The 18,568-nt window shown below is 39.6% G+C and overlaps 3 protein-coding genes across 4 annotated transcripts; 2 read left to right on the top strand and 1 right to left on the bottom strand.

The window, feature by feature from the left end:
- The first annotated feature begins 577 nt into the window (after positions 1-577).
- On the top strand, positions 578-8,010 carry rsrc2 (arginine/serine-rich coiled-coil 2). 2 transcript variants are annotated; one of them, XM_010732516.3, is made up of 10 exons: positions 578-708; positions 3,169-3,313; positions 3,680-3,720; positions 4,828-4,991; positions 5,535-5,666; positions 5,765-5,881; positions 6,512-6,597; positions 6,703-6,968; positions 7,083-7,172; positions 7,258-8,010. In XM_010732516.3, the coding sequence occupies exons 1-10, from the start codon at positions 703-705 to the stop codon at positions 7,444-7,446; spliced, it is 1,236 nt and encodes a 411-aa protein (XP_010730818.2). In that variant the 5' UTR covers positions 578-702; the 3' UTR covers positions 7,447-8,010. The 2 variants fall into 2 exon arrangements, with proteins under 2 accessions (XP_010730818.2, XP_019113074.1); XM_019257529.2 differs by having other exon boundaries at positions 5,765-5,812.
- On the bottom strand, positions 7,826-10,259 carry si:ch211-110p13.9 (uncharacterized). The gene is made up of 4 exons (XM_010732517.3): positions 10,032-10,259; positions 9,397-9,526; positions 9,185-9,318; positions 7,826-9,098 (listed from the first exon to the last, which is right to left on the bottom strand). The coding sequence occupies exons 1-4, from the start codon at positions 10,149-10,151 to the stop codon at positions 8,352-8,354; spliced, it is 1,131 nt and encodes a 376-aa protein (XP_010730819.3). The 5' UTR covers positions 10,152-10,259; the 3' UTR covers positions 7,826-8,351.
- Positions 10,260-11,763: 1,504 nt separating this feature from the next.
- Positions 11,764-17,798, top strand: zcchc8 (zinc finger, CCHC domain containing 8). The gene is made up of 14 exons (XM_010732514.3): positions 11,764-12,007; positions 12,147-12,189; positions 12,287-12,361; positions 13,230-13,332; positions 13,421-13,498; positions 13,592-13,695; positions 13,842-13,907; positions 14,027-14,087; positions 14,174-14,310; positions 14,412-14,554; positions 14,653-14,768; positions 14,958-15,044; positions 16,082-16,202; positions 16,335-17,798. Exons 1-14 carry the CDS (start codon positions 11,833-11,835, stop codon positions 17,204-17,206), a joined length of 2,181 nt encoding a protein of 726 aa, XP_010730816.2. The 5' UTR covers positions 11,764-11,832; the 3' UTR covers positions 17,207-17,798.
- Positions 17,799-18,568: the final 770 nt, after the last annotated feature.

Here is an 18,568-nt window from a genome sequence, read left to right on the forward strand (position 1 = left end):
ACAACAACTAACAGTTCTCAAGGTAAAAGAGCAGTAGAGATGAGAAGAAGAGTAAAAAAAAAAAAAAAAAAAAGCATAAAACTATAACAACGAAACAAATAAGAAGGAAAATTAAGACCTACAGGGTAAAAGGTATAATTTAAGAACAGTTGCAGTAAGAGTCGATAAGACCTGTGCAGTGAATAAGCACCAGAGATAAAAGTAACATGGAGTGATCAGGACATTAAAAACTCAGCAGCGAATAACCAGGCACCTTAGGTAAAAGTCAGGCTAAAAAAGGTATGTCTTAAGTTAATTTCTAGAATTATCCCAAATTGGAGTAATTAACAACACATTTTACAGTGTGCGTGGTAAATAAGAAAAAAACACCAGTGCAATCCCTCTTATTCCGCTTTGTCAAACTTTACACCCACAGTGGTAAATTTAAACATCTCGCATTATTTGTAATTATTATGTAACTACATCAAGTTGGTGTGTTTTTACTTTTATGTATTCTACATATCTGCCTTTTTCTGATACTTGTTAGATTCAACTCTTTTTTTGGGGGGAATTTGTCTGACCGTAGGAGGGGGGATTGAATAGGTCAAACCTGGCAACCCCAGAGTAAACGCTAAGCTCAGGCTGCTAGCTGCGGCTAAGCTACCTCTCCGTGCGCACAGTCAACAAAACGGACGCGTTACGCACACACTGCGCTCGAGGATTATGTCGGTAAGTAGCGTTATGCAACGACAATCAAGACGCAGGCGAATGCAGCGACGTCTAAGTAACGTTATTGCAGGTTTACGGTTGTATTTAGAAATCATTTTTCCCCGTAAAGATGGCGGTTATCGTTAGTTAGCCTAGCCTAGCCTAGCCGACCTGGCTAACGCTGAAACAGCTCTCCGGTGGAGGATGAATGGCGAGAGAAGCGGGGCTGTAATTAACACAGAGAGCACGGCATAGCATGCAATACTGGCTTTTTGTTTTTAATCTGTAGCTTCCTTCACAAGCTGGGTTTTAATTATGGTAAAAAAAAAAGCATTGTCATGACCCACCGGATGTCGTATTTCAAATTAAGAGAAGGGGCACACAAAGTATAAACATCAGTAAATGTATAGATATATAGATAATTCTTTTGTTGCAGTAGCCTTACATGTAACAACACAAAACAGGTATGAGGTAAAAACTTGCATGCAAATGTGCACTGTGGAAAAACTTAAATAGGTTTAGTGCAATTTTTGCATCCTTTGTTATGTCCATCAATCAAATCAGCTGCTACACAATGGGTCTCTTCTCTCTCAGTAGCATTGTGATGGCCTCTGAGATGGATTTTATTTTATTTTTTAATCTCCTTTTAACGCCAGCTAGTAGTGATGTAACGATTCTCACTCAATTCACGACTCCATACGGTTCACGATTTTTTTTTTGTTCGCGATACGATTTTCTCACGTTTTTTTTAATCAAAATAAGCTACAGACAGATTATGACCAAATAAAATTATCTTTTTATTTGTAGGAAAACAAATACAGAAACTCTCAAACAGTTTGTCTTCCCTTTATAAAAAAAAAAGTGAAACTTCAACAACAAAATACATGACAAATGTCTCCTTTCTTTAGAAACAATCTCACGAGTTAACTGGTGTAATGTGCAGTTTTCGCTCACGAGGTGGTGTAACGTTACTTTGGTGGATAATACGCTGCTGCATGTTGCTCGTGTTGCAGCTATATGTCCGCAGTCTCCTGCAATATTTACATGCTGTTTTGGTTTTGTCTGTCCATTTCTCACTGGTTGTATTTGTGTATATAGTGAATCCAAAATGCCGCCACACAGGTGATTTAAAACTGCTCGGTGCGTCCTCTATTTCAAAACTATTTTCTACCGTCGCCATGTCTTCCCTCGTTCTACGTAGTGACGTAAGTCACAATGCTTGACGTCTGACATTGAACAAATGAATCACCAACCAGTGACTTTTTTTAAGATGACGTAACCTATTTCTAATTTTTAAAAAAAGAAGATATCCTACTTCTCTCGCATTCGCGAAGAATCGCGATTCATTTTTTCTGTCACCTGGTGCGAATCGTCACGCATTTGTACCGATTTTTAATCGTGTCATGATGCATCGTTACATCCCTAATTGTTGTCCATCGATCAAATCAGCTGTTACAGAATCTTTTTTAATCTCCTTTCAAAGCCAGCTAGTTGAACTAAGGTAGTGCTATTTTGAAAATGCCATTTTTAGTCTGTATGAATGGTAAGCAGTGACCCATAAACTAAAGTAAATCAAATATCAAACTCCTGACTTGGACACTGTTGATGTGATTAAATAAGCACCCAAAGGGAAGTCACATGTATAGCACGGGATGCACAGTGAATTAGCATCACAAGGCTAAGGCAGGATGCACCAAAAGCATAGGGTGCAAGTATATATGGGCTGTATAGCAGTGTAGGCTGTCCTGACTAAAACCATGTTAAAATGTGCTTTTAAATAAATTCATTGGAGTTGGTGGATTCCCAAGTTGTAACCATAGACTCTCACCATTGGTTAGTATTGGTGAAGCAAACGGATATTATCAGTGTTGCTTTGAGTAATCCTTTAAAATCCATTGATAAATGTTCATAATATCCTTCAGTGACCCAAATCAGTGCCCTAAATTTGCCTTTTAAAAATGGATTTGATGCCAAGAGACAGACATTTAGCTAACACCGTGAATTAAACAGTGATGCACAAGTACAGCATTGCATTTATAAAGCTAATGAGCACATGGTTAAAGAAACAAATGACTGATCACCTTGATTAGAGCTGGTGCACTTTAATACTTGTCTTACTACTTATTTGGCACTAGTCACATCTATATTTCTATTTAAAGACCCATTTGGGATACAGTAACATTATTAAGTTGGTGTGCACTCGGCATAGTGCAGAGCATCATTGTCAGTGTGCGTCCCATTTACAGGGGTGAGATCGAGCAAAGTGATACCAGCAATAAGCCTGCACTGTGGTTCTTTAACATCACTGTATTACTCAGTTATATTTCAGAGTTCTCTAATGGGTTGTGGGCTGATGTTAAGAAATAGTTCACACCGCCTTTGGGAGTGCATACAACTAGGACAACAGTGCTTGATCATTGTGAACCACACTGATTTCCTGCTGGGCTTTCTTTTTTTTCTCCTTGTATTTGTTTCTTTCAGGCGAGTGACAATGACTCTGTCGACTTGACCAGAGCAGGTTCCCCAGTTCATCACAGAAAAAAACACAACATGGAGTCATCCAGATCTCCCAGAAGCTCCAAGCACCATCATTCACGTTCAAGGTCACGCTCCAGGGACAGAAAACGTTAGTATTCAGTAACAGCACTCACACAGCACTGAACGTGCCAGAAGAATCAGTTTAGGGTCGAGGTATGAAATTTGTTCTTAGTGTACATTCATGAGGGGGAAGAAAACAGTCACCCATTTACTCGGACACAAAAATAAATTTGTGCAAACATGTAGTTACATTAGCATGTGGCAGTATAACATATAACTACAATTACTGGACAAAGTCTACACTCGTATGTTCTTTTTCAAAAGTGCAGATTGTGCATAGGAAGGGTTCAGTTCCCTGACAGAAAATCTACTCTAACCTATATACAGTCGCTTTCCTTCACATGTGGCCACATGTTTGCTTATTTGTCGGCACTCTGCTTTCTTCTGTTTACAGGAGACAGAAAATACAGACGGAGTCGCAGCAGGAGCAAAGAGGTAATTAATAATTTCATATCTATGACACATAGAAACACATTTTGATGTGATTTTTGAGTTGTGTTATATTCCTTGTTAGTTATAGGTCAAGGTGAGTATGTTTTATTAGACAAGTTACAATAAGTTCAGAACAAAAAACATAGATGGAGATGGCCTTACTCACATAGGGAGGGTCTTTTTCTTTTTTTTTAACCCTCCCTATGTTGACATGTCTCAAAGGAAACTTTCATCCTTGGATATCTGTCATTATTTGTAACCATAATAAATGGTGAAAAGTAGATTTTTTTTTTCCTTTTTTTTTTTTTTTTGTTAAAAGCTGTGTGTAGATCACATGATAACATTTCTACAATAAATCATACTCAGCGTGCTAATGCACGAAGAGACTGAACAGAAGACCCTGCTGACATAGCAAAATAATATGCCTACTACTGGGACAGGTAACTATCTGCCATTCAAACTCTATTTGTTTCACACTGTTAGTAGAACAAATGGAATTAACTCTTGCATCTCTTTCAGCTAGGGATGGGCATAATTTAACTAATTATTCTTTCAATGAACCCAAACAGAATCTCCTGGTGTTTTTTTGGTGATTTTTGTCACATCACATGGCAAAAAAAAACAAAAAAAAAAAACCCATTGTAGAAATGCATCATTTTAATTTGGAGGTGTTTTTCATGCTATCATTGTGTGTTGTGTGATTTGGATGACGTACAGAGGCTGTAAAAAGTAAGTTTGATGCCCATCCCTACTTCTACCTTTCAGTGGGTTCAAGTTCAAAGCATTTAGGTAACACTGAGCTGACAAACTACATCTTTTTCCCCCTGAGAATCACATTTTAAGGTTTGCATGCACACTATTAAAAGATTTGAGGATTCCAAACATGATTTAATTCCTATAATTATCCCAGAAATATCCACACTTGCAATCATGTTCACAGAATGGCATTCTGTATATGTTATGTAAGTGGATTTGAAATTACAAAATGACAAGGTTTTTTTTTTTCTTCAACTTGTCAAAATTTAATTACATACCTTCTGCTGTACGCCATGGTACTAACTCTTTTTGTTGCACTATTTTCCTGAAAGAGACAACTTCTTCTTAAAACAGGCACGAAAGAGAGACTCTCAGAAGTCGTCCAAATCACACAGAAAAACAGACGAGCAGCAAGAGCCAGAGAGACTTTCAGCAGAGAACGGAGAGGAGCGGTCCAGACGCAAAGACAGGAAGTCGTCCAAGGGCCGGAGCTTGTCTAGGTCACACTCACGAGAGAGGTTGGTCTGGTCAATATACTGCATAACCCCTGGATCCCACCGGGGGTGGGTCTATGATGCTGTGTATTGGTCTGTTCTCCACCAGGAGTGTTTCAGAAGCGGAGCTTCTCTCCTGCCAGACTTTGTTCATCATGTGCTTCTATCATGAGTAAATAGGTAGTTAAATAGTTTGCCTTTAGTCTGTTTTTAGGATTCTGCAAAGGGTGTCACACTCGGCTAGCTCGATCTGTTAGGTGCTGTTCTATGTGGTTTGTTGCGGTGTCCGTCAAAACTAGAACGGCCACGTATTCTCGGCTTAGCAGAATGGAGAGTCGCTTCTGAAATGTGCTGCGGCGCTTCTGGTGGAATCACAAACATTGCCTAGAACGGCCACGACGCAGCCATGCCCGGTGGGATTGAGCCGTTAAGAAATATGTTTAAAAGGACTAAAACAACTCAGCATTTATTGTAAATATCTTTATCGGGGATAAACAATTATAGTTTCACTTTAATTCACATCAGTAATTTCTTTGATTCATGTTGCTGGGATACTATTGCTTTCAGGCGGCATCACAGCAGAAGCAGGGACAAACGGCGGTCGCGATCGCGTAGCCGGGACAGGAAGAAGAAGGCTAGGTCTCGCTCAGGTTCAAGGACCAAACACCGTCATCATAGCAGAAGTCGCAGTAAGAGCAGGTGGGTTGACTTGAAATGTCTGCATTTGTTGTCCCACGTAATTGCCATCTTTATCTATATGTTTTATTGAATTCTTTTTGTTGTTGTTTTTCCACCAGGGAACGAAAGAAAAGGAGTGAGAAAGTGCGCAGAAAGAGTCGAAGCAGGTCTGTTAATCCACCTGCCTTCCGGGGCCGAAACACAGCTATGGATGCACAAGAGGCCCTGGCCAGAAGGCAAGGCAACAGTTTACAGGGCATTTACAAATACAGATGGTTGGTCATACTGTTCTGGCCAATGTCAGTGGCTCTTATTGCATCTGCGTAATTGCAGCTACAAAGCCTTTTTTTTTTCTTATTTTACAGACATTGTCAACTTTTACTACTCTATCAAAGCCTGTTATTGTAAGAAGATGATACGGCTAGCGGTCAAGCATACATTAGTTAACTGTAATCTGACTTCTTATCTATGTTGCACTTGCCAGAGAGCGTTGTTGTTCATAAGAGGAAACATATTGCTAGGAAGACAAGGAAATATAATGTGATAGGTGTGGTGCACTGGTGGCCGAGGTGTCAAAGACACTGACCATGTAATTTCACCATCCACATTTTTATTTCTTTTTAGTCTGGCCGGGGACCTTTGTTGCATGTCGCCCCTCCTTTCTTTCCCCTCACCTGTCAAATCTTCACTGTCCCCTGTTAAATAAAGCCAAATATGCTCAAAGTATACTAATGTAAAGTCTGGCTGCTATGATTTATTTATTTTTTTTTGCTTTTAGGTCATATTATCACTTTTAGGTACGCAGCTGTAAACACAATGCGCCATTAAACCACACAGGTAACATTATTTTCACTTATTCTTCCCAGGCTAGAGAGAGCCAAGAAACTACAGGAGCAGAAAGAGAAGGAAATGTTTGAGAAACAGCAGCAGCAACAGCAGGAGATAGCCGCAGGTGAGAGGCGCTTATTGTGTTTTTAAAAAAGCGTGATCGTTTTAGTCAGGATTCAGTTACATACTTATATCGGTCGGTGTGTTTTTTTGTTTTTTTTGGTTCCAGTGGCTGCCCCTATCGCTGCAGCAGCCGCCGCCGCAGCAGCAGCTGCCACAAACCCTGGACTCAATGTGGCAGCCCTCCTGGCCTCTGGGACGCAGGTCACGCCTCAGATTGCCATGGCAGCACAGATGGCAGCCCTTCAAGCAAAAACACTGGCAGAGACTGGTATCGCTGTGCCTAGCTACTATAACCCATCCTCTGTAAACCCCATGAAGTTTGCAGAGCAGGAGAAGAAGAGGAAAATGCTATGGCAGGGAAAGAAAGATGGGGTAAGATTGGATTTTGCTTTATATATCCTCTTTTAAAAAAAATATGTTCTCGAGCTTTGGTGTACAATATTTGTTTAGATTTATGATTACAAGATGTTTTTGTTTTTAATTAAGGACAAGTCCCAGACAGCTGAGTTGTGGGAGAAGCTCAACTTTGGAAACAAGGACCAAAATGTAAAATTTCGCAAACTTATGGGTATTAAAGTAAGTCTAACTATGGTATTTCACTTGGACGCTTCAGTTAAATCTTGAATCGACCGCCGTTACATTTAATCTGCTGTCTTCACAGGGAGATGATGAGGCCGCCGAAGCTTCCAAACCAATTAACGACGAAGGCATGAAGACTCTTCAGAAGCAGGAGGAGATGTTTAGGAACCTTGACGTTCAGTACGAGATGGCTCGGTCTCAGACACACACCCAGAGGGGAATGGGCCTCGGCTTCTCCTCCTCATTCTCACGTGGAATGGATTCTATTTAGTGCCAAACGCTGGCCGTCTTTGCCACTCATCTGATCGTATAGGACCACCAATTCATCGCCAGCTCTCCAGCTTGCATGGATGTTGCTCTGATTCTGTAATTTATTTATAGACAAACATCTCACCTATTGGAACATTACAGTGTAAATAGCCAGATGCTGAGTTTGTCTCAGTGTTTAATAATCTGTACATCTTTGCAAAAGGATGCATCAGTGTGACTGGTCGATACTGGTTCAAATTAGACATTTGTTTGAACAATGTGGTAGCTTTTTTATTTTTAAACTCCAGTATATATTGATATGTGATTGTTTGAACATAAACTGAATATAACGTGGTGCAAGTGAACACTGTTTACATCCATTTAGTGAAAGGCATCTGAAGTCAATTTAACATAATCAGTTTAATCCGTCAGTTTAATTTCTCCTGATTCGTCTGGGGGAAAAAACAAAACAGTGGGTTGTAGTACATATTGTCTTCAGCATTGCCACAGATTAAACTGTGCTTTGAGAGAAGTAATCACATAATTCAAATGTTCTTGAAATAAATTAGTTTTGTGTTGAATAAGGTTTTAATCTTAATTTGTATTTTATGTGATATCTGTGTGGGTCGTTACATTTTATTCCAAATAGAGTCGGTGTTGTAGCTAGAGCTGGGCGTTGAGGATAAAATAATATTTTTCCAATATCAATTTATATTTACAATGTAACAAATGAAGCCAAAATTATACAGGATCAAATTGATGTTGAATTTAATTGTTTAACTGTCATTTATTTTGTGCATTTCAAACAACTTACTTGCAGTAAATTTTGTAAAACATGATTGTTTGGTTCCACTGAAATTTGACAGTTGAATTGTCACCATGCCCTGGTTATTGAAAGACAACTTCACATACAAAAATACAAATATATCATTTACATATAAGACTGGAGTACAGCACATGAGCCACCCCAGTGATGAGGTTGTGGTTGGCAAACTCCAGGATAAGGAGCAGGATCGGGTACTCGCTGTGTCTCTTCTCCAGGGTGGACTCTTCACTTAAGCCCATCCAGTGAAGCAGCAGAGTTTGCATGGCTTCTGGGAACAGCTCTGTGGCTAGTTCCTCAGCAGGTGGCAAGTCACTTATTCGCTCGATATGATGAACTTTAAAGCCCTCAACTTTCTGGCTGATGCTGCTGTTGGCTGCATGAAACTGCTGTCCAAGCCAACGTCCGATACAACTGAGCAGGGAACTTGAATACACACAGCCCCAGTCTTTGGCCTTTAGTAGGGCTAGCACAGTTTCTGTCACATCCTTTTCTTCCAGGTTCCCGTTTATGTACCGATCGATGTTCTCCAAAAGCATCAAGATCATCTCCAGTTCTGTGTAGCTTTGAGTCTCAGAGGAGAGTTTGTCATCCAAGCTGTGCAGTTTCTGTCTCACTGTGGTTATTATTTGGTTTTGCTCAGTTTGTAATCTCTGCTTGGGAAAAGAACAGTAATCATGATCCGCTGATGTATCACCGCTGTTTACATCCACCGACTCTCGCTGAGGTTGTGGCATTTCATTCCTTGAATCTGCACCACATGAGCTGCTGGATGGTGCAAAGTCGAGCTGCACGCTGAGGTTATAACTCATTTTCAGAGGGCTGTCATTTATCTGTGATTTCCAAACATCCTACAAAAGGAAAGAATAATATATGAAGATGTACTGGGGTATTTATAGATCGAAGCAAATGTATCTTAATGTGAGCTGTACTTCACCTGGAAGTTCTCTAGTACAGCAAGCTGCTCTTGTTTACTGTACATTTCGAAGGCTACTCGAAAAAGTCCTTGAACGCTGTAGAACCAGAGGCTGTTATTTACAGTAGGCACTTTCAACCCATGAAACCTGAATGCTGCAACCAGAAGACAACATTGTCAAGTGTTAGTCAGTGTTTTATCTTATTATAGTATTTTCTATGTCTTTTTTATACCTGAGGCAAAATTTATTTTGGTCGCCAGTCCTTTCTTGGCAAACTTGGCGTGATGTCTCGGATGGTTCTCTGTACGGATGTCTGTGTTGGAGAAGAGATCGGCTCCTAAATAGAGAGGAACCGCCTGACTCTGAAATAGATACAGAGATCATATGGATACATTATAAGAGCCTACATCCATGGACGATACATAATGTCTCATGTAGCATCTAATAGTGGATTGAAACCCTCTTGTTTCACCCACACCTTCCTAGAGTGATTATACATTAATAAAAACATAGTTATGCACATTATATTCAATTTCTGCCTTATTTATATAAACAGAGCCCCTTAAATCTGACACACTGGACCTTTAATGAACATATTTTATATTAAAAAAGAATCTTAGGCAAACGTTATTCATGTAAATTACACAATATTACATTTATTCTGTGTTAAGTAAATGTTTTATATGTTTAGCATTGTTTTTATTTTATATTTCGAATGACGTTTTCTGATTGGTCCCTACTGAATGGCGCTGGTGTCAGGGAATTATGGGAAATGTAGTCCTAAATACAAATCTTCGTTAAAGCTGTGAGGGGGAAAACAAAACTTGAGTCTGCAGTAATATATATATATTAATATTTAACACTCACCTCATTGGGACAGTCTGTCAGCCTGAACGATGTCAGGTTCACCAGGTAAATAAAGCGGATTTTACGTGAGCCGCCGTCCCACTGCGGTAAAGTTAGATGTATAGTCGAGCAACCTGACATTGCTGGAAGCTGCACTCACTCCACAGTTATGTCTTGTGCTGGAGGAAGAGCGTTGACATGATAAAGAAAGCAAAGACGGCTACGACAAAACCAGCTAGCTGAGCGTGAACGAACAGAAACATTACGCGTGTCGATCGTGAACGAGTCGTTCAATTTGAACTAATCTTTTATATGACTCGTGAGTAAAACACCTTGAGCACTATTTATCAGATTTGTGTTCATTTTCCTTATTAGGACTCCCATTTAAAATGAAAAACAGAAGCTGTTGTGATACTATGATGTTCCACAACAATCACTCAAGGATTATGATAACACCATAATAAATATTGCCGTGATTTATTTAGCATTCAACAAGCTTTTAACTTTTTATTATGCAATTTAATAATTGAAGTGTAACTGAACCCTCAAACCACTTTTTTGTGATTAAACTAGTGTATATGGATATTAAGTCGTGTTATTGCTCAATTCAGGTTCAAATTTTGACCATTTAATATTTGAATTCCATATATTGTGCTATAAATATGTTTGACCATTTAATATTTGAATTCCATATATTGTGCTATAAATATGCATAGCTACCTCCCTCTACTTGTTGAAACCGAGATAATACAATTTAATATTGTTATTGACTGATGTGGCAGGTGACAGCTTTCATCACCAACCACCCCTGGCTCTCCATCTCCTCTGATAGGTGCTTCAAACCCTGAACTACAATTCCATAGAAGCACTGCTTCGAAGCTTGCTTTGGTGCGAAAAAAAACATGTGACATATGACGTCCGGAGCACAAATTTCTTTGTTGCCAGAATGAATCACCTGACTGGTTGGTGACAGGTTGAGACAGTTTTGAATTTGAGCACCTTCAACACTCTGAGCGAGTGTTTTCAAAATGTGGAGAAATTGTGAGCAAAAAAAAGAAACTCACTAAAAATCTTTGACTGTCCCCCATCCTACATAATCACCTTCTGCCATAGTTACACAAGCACACCTATGACATAGGTTTACCACATAAACCTATGACATATTTTCCCAGCACTCTTCTCAATAACACAATACACACATTCATCATCTTATTGATCTTTATTTGTGAATAGAACATATTAATCAGTGTGTAATTAAAAACTTCCTGTCCACCAACTAGCTTAATTTAACTGCAGCCTGGCACCAGGTCACCATAACTGAAGCTCCGAGTAATGAACCCATTTTCGAAACAATTGGCTCAAGTGATTTAGTGCTTCACAAAAGCTTAATTTGTGAATGAATTAAATGACAAAAAAAAAAGATTAGTTCAATTTACCGTCCGAGAGTAAGTGATCCGATTCAGTAAAAAGAGTCGAACTTCTCACAACACTATTACGCTTACGAGTATTTTAGCCCTCAAACTTGTCTTACAGGCCAAAGACTGAGCTGCGAATAGAAGTGTCTCCAGACATACACACAGGTCAGAGCACATGTGTGTTTATCTTATCGCTTGTTTAATAGTAAACAGTCTGAACAGATGTTTAAAAACAGCCAGCACCTATAAAACAAAATAGTGGGCTTAAAACACAAAAACCCACCAATCTCTCCCGCCCCAAAACATTTCAACCACGTGGCACAACGAGGACGAATGAAGACGCAGAGCAGCTGCTTTGACCTCTGACCTCGATGTGTCCTGTAGCCGCAGAGCTTGGGTAAAGAAAAATGGCTGAGGTTGATTTCGGGGATAGTGAGCTCTTTGAGCAGCTCGATGACTCCGCACCGGCCGTCCCGACGCACATACGCTTCACAGATGACGAGGAAGACCAGGAGGAGACGAGCCGGCTCCGGAGCAGGCTGGAGGAGTGCGACGATTACATCCAGAGACTCACTGAGGAGAATATCCTTGTCGCAGGCGCTGACTAGCTTTGTGGATGTAGCCCTGCTAGCACAGTGAGCGTCCTGTCTGCACACACACACCCTCAGCATGTTTTGTTTTTGTATCCTTGCCTTGTCTGTCTCCTTAACGCGCAGATCACATAAAGATTTGAGGAGAAAACTCAACATCCTGACACGGCCGAGGTAATTAAACGCGTCGTCAGCTCACACAGGCTCATGCGCAATTCAAATCAATCGAAACTGTAAGTAAGCAAAGCTGATTCCCCTCTGACTTTCACAGCGGCATCACAGTCGAAGATATCAATTTTGACGGACCAGTACTGCAGATCCTTTACGCAAACAACATTATTTCAAAGTAAGCGCTCTTTTTTCCCCATCATGAAATCATGTTTAAGTAGCTCAGCTTATGTTTATGTCAGCAGATACTCATTTTGAATCTGTACCTACATTAATATACCATGTATTTAATTTCTAGCACATCTAGAGCCCTTTAAATATCAAACACTGGATCTTTTCATAATCACAAATGTATAGGAAAAGGAACAAAATTGTGTTTCTTCATTTGCAAAGTTAATATTAACCCTGACCCTTCAGTTTTGAGTAAACTCTGTCCAGTCTATACACAAGCACAAAATAAAAACTTAAAGGTCTACTGCCTGCTAAATGCAATATCCATTTATTTTAATCTTTTTAATTTCTAACGTGAATCGGCTGCACATCTTCCGTTAATATGTCCCATCCACTAATCTGTCATCAGTAGCCTAATCCTGTGGCCAAATTGAATAATCAAAGCTTTACTGCGCCTAGATCCACAACACAGAGAACTCCTACCTATTATATAATATATAATATTTTCTGTTGCGTATTCGGATAAATAGCCTACAGTTACATGGATGCAGTCAGAGTCCTTGTTGCATAATCTGATTTAATTTGAACTTGATTTTTGAACTGGATTTTTTTGTTTCTTTGTCAGGACAAAATTAAATGGAAACAGCTCTTTTTTTTCTGTTCTTACAACATTGCAAACATTGATTTAAATAGATTTAAACTTTAAAACATTTTCCTATATAAATTTCAGAATAGGGAATTGATTGAGACAAAGGTACGCAGATGAAAATACAGCACAAGCTGATTAAGCTTGCTGTGTGTTCACGTCACCACTAAATTACTACTGAACCACTATATTGTGGTGAATGATCAATAATAAATGTCCGCCCCTTCAGGCAGTGTCGTCAAGAAATTGAAGATTCCATCTCCAATGTGATTTTGAAGCACCACAAACCAAGCAATGAAACGAAAAAATCTACCTGTCACATAAAACCTCAGGTATTTACCAAGAAGAGATTTTGTGATTATTGTCAATGAATTTATGATCTGGCTTTAAAAAAACCAAACATGTTCTACCGTCTTGAAGAATTCAGCTTTTGCAATGGACGAAGATCTGCAGAAGTCTGCTTCCAGTGGTGTAAGAACAACAACAGAAGCCTTTAAGGTGAGGTGGTTTGCACATTGTACAATGTGTTGGCACATAGAAACTTAAATGTAATGCTATATTGACACATCATAAACTGTTTTCCTGTCTTAGGTGGTTGGAAGCGTCTTACATTTCCAAACTTTCAGTCTCGATAAACTTGGACAGCCTCTGGTGAATGAAAACCCCCAGATGACAGAGGGCTGGGTCGTTCCAAAGTATCTTTAAGATGAATGAATTAATAAATTATTTGTTTTGAATGTGCTATACACTTAGAGAACTGTTTTGTCCTGGGATAAGAATTTTTGTTCAGGGAAAGATGTCCTCATTTTAAAATTTGTAGATTTCCTGAATTGTTGTAAAGCTATCTCCAGGTTTTCAACCATGTCATTGGCACAGATGGACAGGAGATAGAAATGAAAGACAAAAGGTATGTTTGGGATTATTAATGAAGCTTTATATAGTTCCCATTGTCTGTTTATGCCTTGTTCCTGTTCCTGTGTGGCGTATAGCTAAATAATGAGTCTATCACTGATCTGTTCATTGTAGACCCAAATCTATGTGTTTCAACTGTGGTTCGAGTGGGCATCAGATGAGAGACTGTCCAAAGGTGAGAACAAATCAACATAACCTTGTTTTGAAGGTAAACACAAGAAGAGTCCTAACTACTACATTTGTACGTTGTTATCCTTCTAGCCTAAAGACATGGCTGCAATTAATGAGAGAAGAAAGGAGTTTAATCAGAACAACAACCAGGCCATGCAGGGTAACCAGCGATACCATGCTGACGAAGTGGAGGAGCGGTTCGCTAAATACAAGCCTGGCGTCCTGAGGCATGATTGTTTATGCACAACAGACAAACATCATTTAATCACATGCAATATCTGTTTTACCATGGCGAAGGTAATCTTTAATGTGTTGTGCTTTTAAACAGTGAAGAATTGTTGACAGCTCTGGGAATCGATGGCAACACGCTCCCTCCTCTGATTTATCGTATGAGGCAGCTGGGCTACCCACCAGGTTGGCTAAAAGAGGCAGAGATGGAAAACTCTGGCTTAACGATGTATGATGGAAATGGTATGTTTTTAAATAAAATTAAAACCACTGACTTTTTTCTTTGAGTGATGTCGTGTAAAATATATATTTGCTGAATATGTTTTTTTTGTGTTTCCCAGTTTCAAATGATGGTAATCTAACAGACAATACCAATTCGCAAAACATCTCTTACGATGTCTCCAAACTGGTCGATTTTCCAGGCTTCAATGTACCTGCACCGCACATAATGAAAGATGTAAGTGCGACGATATAATCTTTTCAAATGATGAATATATTTTCTTGTATGTATACCTTTTTAAAATTTGCTCAAAGGTCGGAAATGTTCTGTAGATTTGTGTGTGTATGTGTATAAATGTATGCATCATAATGGCACAGGTGACGGTCGCACATCTCACCCTTTTCTCACTTTTTGTCTGACCTCCAGGAATTCATGCAGTATGGTTCGATTCCAATGCAGACCAGTCACATGAAGCAAAACTATGCAGCCTATCTGTCCAACAACTTCCCCATGGTAATTAAAGCCGCACAAGTGGTTGGGTTCATCCTGTCTGTCATCTAGTCCTTTTCCTGCTTCCCGTAACAGCTTCCTATCTCACACAATGACAAAGAAAACACCTTGAGCACTATTGATCAGATTTGTGTTAATTTTCCATAATAGAACTCTCATTTAAAATGAAAAACAGAAGCTGTTGTGATACTATGACGTTCCATAACAATCACTTAAGGATTATAATAACACCATAATAAATATTGCCATGATTTATTTAGCATTCAACAAGCATTAACTTTTTATTATGCAATCTAATAATTGAGGTGTAACTCAACCCTCAAACCACTTTTTCATGATGAAACTAGTGTATATTGATATTAAGTCGTGTTGTTGCATGATGAAACTAGTGTATATTGATATTAAGTCGTGTTGTTGCTCGATTCAGGTTCAAATTTTGACCGTTTAGTATTTGAATTCCATATATTGCGCTATAAATATGCATAGTTACCTCCCTCTACTGGTTGAAACCGAGATAATACAATTACATTTTGCAGCTTTCATCACCAACTACCCCTGGCTGTCCATCCCCTCTGATAAAAACCAGCGTCTCCTGACTCTGTCGCTTGCTCTATAGCCATACAGACACTCCCAAGTTGATAGCTGTCAGCGAACAACACAGCACAGGTCCCACACAGCAGCTACTTGTGGCTGTTAACTCAGAGCTAGCGACACAGAGAGCTGAGCTAACGATTCAACACCGGTACCTCAAAGTGGCCGTGAATCTGCTTCAAGTAACTGTCAAAGCTCCAGCAGGCACCGTGAGCCTGACAGCAGATGCTCATAGCTGATGGCAGAAAAGAAATCCTCTGAATTCAAACCACCGTCACATGCAGCAGATTCCCATTCATCATAATCCCTTCTAGACAACCAGGCACACTAATCAAAGTGCATAGTCATGTCTGTCTTTCCAGCTTCTGGATTTTTACTTTTGCACGCAGTTCACTAGCATTGCATGTTGGGCAGAGCCCTTAAATACTTGTTGTTCTTGTTGCCGACAGCCTGGTGCCACCTGCAACAAGAGACGACATGAATCTGACTCATCTCCACAGCTAAGGAAGAAGACAAGGTCCAGTCCTGATAGGACTTCGGATAGGAGCTCAGACATGGATATTGAATCGGGTAACTGTTCATCTTAGTCACTCTTTTCACACATCGTTATGCATTTTAAATGTGCAGAGTTTGCGTTGCAGAGTTATACCTTTGATTCAGTCGTCTCTTTCTTTGGCTGACTTTATTCATGTCTTCTCTCAGACCCAGGCACACCTTATCATGTTCATGGCGCAGGTGACTTCCAGTTCCAACCTCCGCTGCCTCCTGGCTCGCCTTGCTTCAGTTCACCTCCTCCTTTACCCCATGGCACTCCTCCTGCTACACCCACTCCCCCACCTCTTCCTAAAGGTACGCCTCCTCCCACACCCACCAACGGCTCTCCAGCTCTGCGAGGGCGTAACTGGGTAGCTGATGAGGCTGCGGCTGAGGGAACAGAGGATGACCTGACGCTGGAGGAACTGGAGGAGCAGCAGAGGCTGATTTGGGCAGCTTTAGAAAATGCTGACACTGCCACCAACAGTGACTGTGAGACGCCTGCACTGGGAACACCTGCGCCGGGAACACCTGCGCCGGGAACACCTGCGCCGGGAACACCTGCGCCCAGTTCACCAAGTGTGTCCACACCTGCGCATGTAGACACAGAACCAGAAGAGGTTGAAGAAGCGATGGACACAACAAAACCTGCAGAAACTTGTCAAAGCAGTGAAAATAAAAAGGAACCGGGGATTCAAGAGATTTGCTCTCAAGCATCTGAACCAATGAAAGTCGAGGATGACAGTCCACAGAGTCCTGAACCAGTCAAAACCCAAAACGACACCACTATGAGTCCCGGTCCAATCAAAGCCCAAGATGACAGCCCTCAGAGTCCTGGTCCAATCAAATGTCAGGAAGACAATCCACAGAGCCCTGTGGAGAAGATATCAGCTGTTCCTCATAGGAGCAACTTTGCAGCTGGCATTGTTCCTTTCGAAGACACACCAGAATTCACTGAAGTTGCTGAAGCCACAGGGACATACCTGAAGATCAGAGACTTGCTGAAAAGTTCCCCTCGAAATTTGGCCAAGAAAAAATAAAAATTCTCCATCTTGATTTGGAACATTGATTATTTTTAAAATTAGATTATTTTCATTTTCATGACCATCCTGGCAGCCATGTTTTTTAGCCGTTTTATTATTTTTGTACCAAGATGAATGTCTATGCTGTGTATATACATTTGATCTGTAATGAAACAATGAGGGAGGGACATTGAGGGATGCTGCAACAGCAATGGTTTGTAGGTTTTCACCAATTAGTCTATTTTTTTTTTTAAGCACTAAAGTTACTCATGAATTTTGTTTTATTGTAAAATTTGTAAAAGGTAATTTCATGGCCTGTATTGTTTTAATAGCGTTTTGTGTCTACATGGCTTTTTCTATTTTTGTCCCACTTGAATTGCTCTAAAATCTTGAACATGCTTGTATTTGCTTCAGTGTGTTATTTTTTTTATGTATGCTGACAGCACAGATGGCTAAATATGTGTGCTAACAGTTTATAGTTGATTGTTAACCATCTTCAGCAGAGAACAAGCTGACCCTCTTTTACCATAATCAGTTCACTTGCTGCACATGAAATGGCATATAATTGAATCTCTGCACTACAACAATCATCAGAAAGCTTGGTCTACATTGTTTCTTTATTGTACCACTCATCAAACAGATTCATATCACAGCTGAAATAAAGTTCTTTCTCCCTTTCAAACTAATTTACTAGCAAAAAAAATGCATCATAAAATGTTCAAATACAGATTTACAGCAACTTTAAAGAAGCAATATGCATAACAATATGGCCATAGTGTCAGTCAGTCATAAAAGTTGGAGCATTGGAAAAACAAACCAACCAGCCACTTCATTAGGTACATATCCAATATGATCCAATACAACAACTCCATTTACATACATGAGAAGGCCATAAAAGTTGTGAGTTGTACTAGATTTGTTGAGTTATACAGATTGATAGAGTTGTACAGATACAAGTGAGAATACAGTACAGATATATCACATATTGTAGCTGAAATAAAGTTTGTTCTCCCTTTTAAACTAATTCAATAGCAAAAAAAAAAAAAAGGCATTGTGTTCAAATGCAGATTTACAACAAGTTGAAAGCAGCAGTATGTACAGCAATATGATTATAGTGGCAGTCAGTTGTGACAATAGGGTAAAAATACTAATGCATTGGAAATGTACACTGATCGAACACTTCTTCATGTTTACTATGAAGGTTGCAGTGGTGTTAAACTGGACTGCATTATATCTAATATTTCTTTGCCACATATTCAAATTATAAGCTTTGTAAAAGTGGAATTTATGGTAGTGTTATAATATTGGATCACATTGGATTGTACAATTTCACCTAATAAAGTAGCCGGTCGGTGTATATTAGGATTAGGACCTAACTTT

Source organism: Larimichthys crocea, chromosome III, assembly GCF_000972845.2.
Source record: "Larimichthys crocea isolate SSNF chromosome III, L_crocea_2.0, whole genome shotgun sequence".
Classification (NCBI taxonomy): Eukaryota; Metazoa; Chordata; class Actinopteri; family Sciaenidae; genus Larimichthys; species Larimichthys crocea.

What these genes read in the sequence shown, in the direction of transcription:
- rsrc2 (XM_010732516.3), top strand. An exon ending in CAAGAGGCCCTGGCCAGAAG is followed by an intron (nt 5,882 to 6,511) that starts GCAAGGCAACAG and finishes TATTCTTCCCAG; the next exon opens with GCTAGAGAGAGCCAAGAAAC. An exon ending in GCAAACTTATGGGTATTAAA is followed by an intron (nt 7,173 to 7,257) that starts GTAAGTCTAACT and finishes CTGTCTTCACAG; the next exon opens with GGAGATGATGAGGCCGCCGA.
- si:ch211-110p13.9 (XM_010732517.3), bottom strand. Translation starts at nt 10,151, where the DNA reads ATGTCAGGTTGCTCGACTATACATCTAACTTTACCGCAGTGGGACGGC. An exon ending in TGACAGACTGTCCCAATGAG is followed by an intron (nt 9,527 to 10,031) that starts GTGAGTGTTAAA and finishes TATCTATTTCAG; the next exon opens with AGTCAGGCGGTTCCTCTCTA. An exon ending in CAAAATAAATTTTGCCTCAG is followed by an intron (nt 9,319 to 9,396) that starts GTATAAAAAAGA and finishes TTCTGGTTGCAG; the next exon opens with CATTCAGGTTTCATGGGTTG.
- zcchc8 (XM_010732514.3), top strand. Translation starts at nt 11,833, where the DNA reads ATGGCTGAGGTTGATTTCGGGGATAGTGAGCTCTTTGAGCAGCTCGAT. An exon ending in GAGGGCTGGGTCGTTCCAAA is followed by an intron (nt 13,696 to 13,841) that starts GTATCTTTAAGA and finishes ATTGTTGTAAAG; the next exon opens with CTATCTCCAGGTTTTCAACC. An exon ending in AGATGAGAGACTGTCCAAAG is followed by an intron (nt 14,088 to 14,173) that starts GTGAGAACAAAT and finishes TTATCCTTCTAG; the next exon opens with CCTAAAGACATGGCTGCAAT.